General features: G+C 36.2%; 1 protein-coding gene across 2 annotated transcripts in view; it reads left to right on the forward strand.

Annotated features, from left to right (window-relative positions):
* Positions 1-7016, forward strand: part of MBTPS2 (membrane bound transcription factor peptidase, site 2) — a 38757-nt gene that overhangs the window by 3784 nt on the left and 27957 nt on the right. For both annotated transcript variants that reach the window (XM_077770524.1, XM_077770523.1), the window contains exon 3: positions 2341-2581. In XM_077770524.1, the coding sequence (XP_077626650.1) occupies positions 2341-2581 (241 nt within the window). The remainder of the gene's footprint in view (positions 1-2340; positions 2582-7016) is intronic.

The raw sequence follows: 7016 nt of genomic DNA on the forward strand, positions 1-7016 counted from the left end.
TCTGGTTAGTAGATACATGGGTGCACATGTAAAAAAGTTCAGTGAGCTGTACATTTGACACTTGTGCACTTCACTGTGTAAGTTATTCACTAATAGAAATACAAAACAATTGGAGCATTTTCCATCCCGAAACTAATTCTAATTAGTTTCTAATTATCCCCTATCATAACACATAGAAACATGGGTCCTGGGGGTCATAGGATACCGAAAAGTCTGCAGGCTTTCCCCTATACTTCTTTTCTGATAGCCCTCCAGGGGAATGATATTTAAAATATTTCACAACCAGTAAAGCATATGCGTAAGCCATTAGGGAAAATGGCCAGCCAGATTGTAGCAGCGGGGTTCTGGAGTCCCTTGGCCATGCCAGGCATACCCCTTTAAGTTTAAAAAAAGTTTTTTTTAAATCAAAGAGCATATAGTTGATTGTTAGGAGGTTTATAATGATCTCTGGGCCACCCTAGAGACCAACACATTTTGTAGTTGACAGAATTTCTAGTATGGGTGTAGGGGGCCTTTGTCTAAATTCCTTTTTGCTAAAAATTTAGCTCCACGTGGCATAAAGCTAAATGTAAACAGATCATTAAAAAGCAGAGAATGCAACAGAAAATCAAAGCAAGCAGAATAGAAAGAAGGAAATAATAAAGAGCAGAAATCAGAGAAGTAAAAACTGTACAGTAAAAATCAGCAAAGCCAAATGTTGGTTCTTTGAAAAGATTAATAAAACTGATAAACCCCTTCCATAATTCTGAAGAAGAAAACACAAGTAACAAAAATTACAATTGAATGGTTACTATCAAAAAGATAAGTAACAAGCATTAGTGAGGATGCTGAGAAAAGGGAAACCTCATGCACTATTGATGGTAATATAAATTGGTGAAACCACTGTTGGAAATAATATGGAGGTTCCTCAAAAATATTAACAACTGAAATACCACCAGATGGTAGCTACACTTGTGGTGAGCATAGCCTAATGTGTAAACTTGTTGAATCACTTTGTTGTACACTGAAACTACTGTAACATTGTGTGTCAACTATACTTTCAATTAAAAAAAAGGAAATACCATATGATCTAGTAATTCCACTAATGGATATTTACCCAAAGAAAACAAAAGCACTAATTCAAAAAGATATATGCACCCCTATGTTATTGCAGCATTATTTACAATAGCCGTGATATGGAAGCAACCTGAGTGTCCATCAATAGATGAATGGATAAAGAGGATGTGGTATATATACATAATGGAATATTACTCAGCCATAAAAAAGAATGAGATCTTGCCATTTGCAACAACATGGATGGACCTAGAAGGTATTACTCTAAGTGAACTAAGTTAGAGAAAGACAAATACCATATGATTCCACTTACATATGGAATGTAAAGAACAGCCAAACAAAAAATAAGCAGAGTCCTAAATTCAGAAAACAAACTGGTAGTTACCAGAAGGGAGGTAGGAAGGGGTATGGGTGAAATAAATAAAGGGGATTAAGAGGTACAACTCCCAGTTACAAAATAAGTCACAGAGATCAAAAAGTACAGCATAGGGAATATAGTCAATAAAATTATAATAATATTATACGTTGACTACACTTATCATGGTGAGTCTTGACTAATGTATAGAATCAATATGTTGTACACCTGGAAGTAATACAACAGTGTATGTTAATTGCACTTCAATTTTTAAAAAATCAGAATTGAGAAAAGGGAATATTACTGCAGATTTCATTAACATTTTTTTAAAATGAAACAATTGTGAACAACTCCATGCCTATAAATTTGACAATGTAGATGAAATGGACAAACTTGTTGAAAAACACAATTTACCAAAAAGTGAGGAAATGCAATAGATTCCCAACAATAGAAGGGTAATTTGTAATTATTAAAACAGTAGAAGAAGGAAACTGTTGTTAAATTTTACCATTTTAATATTTAAGCTCATCACAAAATAATAGCTGAAATAAAATGCAAACAAAAGAACTGGAGATAAAAAAGAAATGGATGTCTATAATGTCAAAAGAATTGTCATAATTAAATGAGAACAAGATCATAACAATTGTATGTAAATGAGCAAAAGACATTAGAGGAAAGAAACTTTACTGGGAACAATAGTCAGCCTCTTCAGTTAGTGAGAATTGTAAATTATTACAACTGCTTACAAGAGACTTAAAACTGCCTGTGGTTCATTCACTCACATATCTCAAGTTCAGGTAGGAAAATGAGGCAGAGTTATTGAAATTTTTAGCCATTATTTTGAAGCTATGAAATGTGGCTGGTCGTTAAATTTGCTAACCCATGAATTGTGAGGAAGTGTATGTTTACGTGATTTTACTTCCTCCCGACAGGTTCAATTTTGGAATGGTGTTTGGCGTAATTGCTATGTTCAGCTCTTTTTTTCTCCTGGGGAAAACGCTGATGCAGACTTTGGCACAAATGATGGCTGACTCACCCTCTTCTTATTCTTCTTCCTCTTCTTCCTCTTCCTCTTCTTCCTCTTCCTCCTCTTCCTCCTCTTCATCGTCTTCCTCTTCCTCCTCTTCTTCCTCCTCCTCCTCACTTCACAGTGAACAAGTGCTACAAGTTGTGGTAAGTACCGTCTTTTTGCTTTAAGTTTATTTCAACATGAATATAAGATATTTCTTCTGGCTAGCGTAACTCCTATCCATATTATAAATATGGAAACAGACAAAAAGTCTCATGATTTCTCAAACTACCTGCTTAAACAAAAGTATTAATAGGAATGTAGCAAAGATTTATTCGAATATGTATTAGTGGTGGTAGTAGAGGAGGAGGAGGAGTGTAGCAGTATTAGTGATAGAACAAATAGACCACCATCAAAACTGTCTACAATTACACAGATATTTGATCTAATTCATGGTATCTTCTTGAGGTGTTAAATGATTGTTTCTATCAAGGAATAAGCATGCTGATTTAAGATCTCTATAATGTATAAATAAATTGCATTTTAACCCTATGCAAAGTGTTCCCCTTTCCTCTTCATGTCTTTCAGACTAACCAATAATATCCTTTTAATTAAAAGATAAGACCTTGAATGGTCACTGTGATTTCCTGATGTGAAGAATAATGTGCTGAGTTTTACTCCTTAGACTGTAAGCCATTTATAATAATTCTCATTTCAAAGCACATGAATAAGCCTATACCTTATTGATCCATGTCTTCAGAGTTTAGAAGGGTGCTTTACCATTGACTAACTTTTCTTTCAGATTTCTCACATGTATAGTTTTTATTTCCATGAGTTGTGGATGTTATGTTCTTAATCATGCTCTTATTAATGGAATAGACTACTTAAGACCTAATTACATACTTTTTAACTCATATTTTTGTGGTTTCTACTAGGTTGGGTCACTATGGGGATATTTAGAAGCCATTTGTAGAGAATGATAATGAATCTCTCTTATGGTAATAGCTCTTTTTTAGAGGTTAAAAGGATTTTCCAGGTAAGGCCTTAGAAGAGATTATTTATTTCCTCAACATTTACTAAGTGTATTCTGCTTACTGGCCATATGCTGAGTCCTGCTTATATGGGGAACAAAATCCAATCCTAGCACTCATGGAGGTTTTAGTCTAAAGGGATGGCTGCTGTGATTGTGCTGCAATTGGACAGAGTACAAGGTGCTATGGGAACAGAGAAAAGGCATACTGAGATGTGCCTGGCACTGGGAAGAGAGGAGAGGAGGGCTTTAAGGGAAGGGTAAGGAGAGTCCTCATAGCCTCGAAGGAAAGATGGTAATTGAGCATCCCAGTAACAGAGGGAACCATGTAATTTAGAGAGGTTGGGGGGGTAGGGGAGAATAATAGAATAATAATAAAACCTAGGTAATATATGTGCTTTCTTTGTGAGGTTTTTGTGCCCATTTTATTTTATTCTTGTAACAATCTAGGGGTAAGTATCTCATCACAAATGAGTAAACCAAGGCAGAGAGATGTTAAGTCATTTGCCTGCAGGCATAGCTCATAAATAGTGGGTCCATCACTCACCTACCACTGACCTCAGAGCCATTGTGCTCTACTCCCTTGAGAATGACCACTAATTCTTAAGGAACTATAAACTAACTTTGACCTGTGTCTAGTTATATGGTATATGATGCAGGAGATAAAATAAGAAATACAGTTAGTGCCTGGGTTATGAAGGACCATCCTAAGAAGTTTTGATTATTTGGGGTGTCTGTGTGGCTTAGTTGGTAGAGCATGTGACTCTTGCTCTTGGGTTGTGAGTTCAAGCCCAACGGTGGGTGTTGAGATTACTAAGTAGTTTTGATTTTTACTTATAGATAACAGGTCTGTATAAAATGGACCAAAGTTGGGTTACACTGAAGATGAGAAGACCATATTAGAGGGCACTTTGGAATAATTCACTGTAAAAGGGATACTGATCTAAACTAAATTGGTGGTGAGGAGAATGAAGGAGGAATATTTAAAGGGTCCTTTAGAGTGGAGTTCTCAGACCTTGGTGTTTAAGTGATTGTGAGACTGGAATAAGAGGGAAGAGTTAAGGATAAGTCTCAGGCTACACGATTGGTTATTGTTCGCCAAAGAAGAGGATAATAGAGAAAGGAGGAGGTTGGCAAGAAATGGGATCATTCACCTGTCTGCCTACTAGGATTTGAATGGCAAAGTGTTGCTCAGAGAAGAAATTTTTTCTTCTTTCTGCTTCTCATTTTGTTCATAGAGCTCACAAAAATTTTTGCTCTGTTAGGAGAGTCCTGCTTTGGAATCATGAAGTCAGCTACCCTCTCTAGTCCACTGTGCATATTTATGTATGCGTTTAAGAATGTTCTGTCTCGGGGCGCCTGGGTGGCTTAGTCGGTTAAGCGTCCGACTTTCGCTTAGGTCATGATCTCGCGGTCCGTGGGTTCGAGCCCCGCGTCGGGCCCTGTGCTGACTGCCAGCTCAGAGCCTGGAGCCTGTTTCAGTCTGTGACTCCCTCTCTCTCTGACCCTCCCCTGCTCACGCTGTCTCTCTCTCTCTCCTAGAAATAAATAAAACATTAAAAAAATTTTTTTTTAAAAAGAAAAAAAAAAAGAATGTTCTGTCTCAAAAAAAAAAAAGAATGTTCTGTCTCCTGGGGTGCATGGGTGGCTCAGTTGGTTAAGCATCTGACTTCAGCTCAGGTCATGATCTGAAAATTTGTGGGTTTGAACCCCGCATCAGGCTCTGCACTGACAGCTCAGAACCTGGAGCCTGCTTCAGATTCTATGTCTCCCTCTCTCTCTGTNCGCTTCGGATTCTGTGTCTCCTCTCTCTGGCCCTCCTACGTTCACACTCTGTCTCTTTCTGTGTCTCAAATATAAATAAATGTAAAAAAATGTTTTTAATAAATAAATAAACATTAAAAAAAGAAAAAAACAATGTTCTATTTCCCAACTTTGACATGTTTACATTGTAATACCTATATCCTTGTTCAGTATTAATTCCCCAAAACCTGGCACTCTGTGTCATTGAGAGGTCAGAATTCTGGTACATCTAATATCCTGTGTGATCATGGCCAAGACAGAGGGACAGTCACATACTGTTGCCAATAAATATGACCTATCATCTGTTTGTATAGTCACACACTCAAATCCTTACCTAATCTCATTATTACATCCATAAGATAATAAAGCAAAGGAACCAATGTCCTGTGGAATCCATCCTACTGATTTATTTGACATAAAGTTAAAATAAACAGGATATTTTGTGATGTCTAAAAATGTAGAAGAATTAATCTTAGGGTTTCTGGATGGCTCAGTCAGTTAAGCATCCAACTTCGGCTCAGGTCATAATCTTGCAGTTCCTGAGTTCGAGCCCCGCATCAGGCTCTGTGCTGACAGCTCACAGTCTGGAGCCTGCTTCCGATTCTGTGTTTCCCTCTCTCTCTGCCCCTCCCCTGCTTGTGCTCACTCCCTCTCGTTCTCTTTCTCTCTCTGTCTCTCTCAAAAATAAACATTAAAAAATTTTAAAAATTAATCTTAAGTACATAAATTTAGAGAGGGGTCAGAAAAAAGGAAGCTACTGTTCTGAACAGGCAGACACCCGACAACATGGAAATGGAGCAGGTATGTAGAAGAAGGTACCCTGATACTCTTAGAAAAAATTGCTTAGTAGAGTCTGAGTAAAGAGAACTTCAGATAATGCACATCGTAAAAATGTCCATATATTTTGACCATTTACTTCTACTACACCACCCTCTAGGACTCTAGCTTTAGGTAAACACTTCTGAATATGGAAAAAAATAGTATTCATCACATTATTATCTTTACATTATTTATTATTATGAAGAATTGGAAATAACCACAATATATAATTGAAGAATGCTTAAGTTGTGGGATTGTCATTCAGTGAAATATTATGTATACATTAAAAGTGAAGGTTATGAAAACTAGTTTCATAACTAGGGAAAAGCTGCTTGGAATTTCTGAATTTAGAAAGTGATCCAAGATNAGTCTTAAAAGTAAAATTCCTCTGTGTAGAAAAATAAATTCCAGTTGACTTAAAATTGAAACAAAATCATAAAAGACCTTGAAGGACAAAAAAATGTGTTTCTGCTTATATGAACACAGAATGAGGAAGACATAAGCATAAAACTAATGGCAGAAACCATGAATATTGGGAAATCTGACTACATAAAAATTTTATATATCAAAAATCTAAAAGAAAAAAGGCAAAAGAACTTGCAAATACATCTATGATATGTATTACAGAGGACTGTCAATTGATATTTGAAGTGATCCTACAGAGCAATAAGAAAAACATAAATACTCTAGGAGAAAAAAATAGATAAATCATGAGTAGGCTGCTCACAAAAGACTTATCAATGGTCAGAAGTAGGGGAAAAGCTGAGTTTTAATAATAAAGAACTATAAATCAAAAAGTGAAATACTTTTTATTTCCCTCAAATTGCAGATTTGAATAAATAAGCTTGCCCAAGGCTATGAAGGGTCTGCTTTTGGAGAACAGTTTGATAAGTATCCAAGTCCTTTAAATTTTGTGTAATGATAGCAATTTTTTCCCTCTCAGTAAT

The sequence above is a fragment of the Crocuta crocuta genome, unplaced genomic scaffold, assembly GCF_008692635.1.
Source record: "Crocuta crocuta isolate KB4526 unplaced genomic scaffold, BGI_CrCroc_1.0 scaffold488, whole genome shotgun sequence".
NCBI lineage: Eukaryota > Metazoa > Chordata > Mammalia > Carnivora > Hyaenidae > Crocuta > Crocuta crocuta.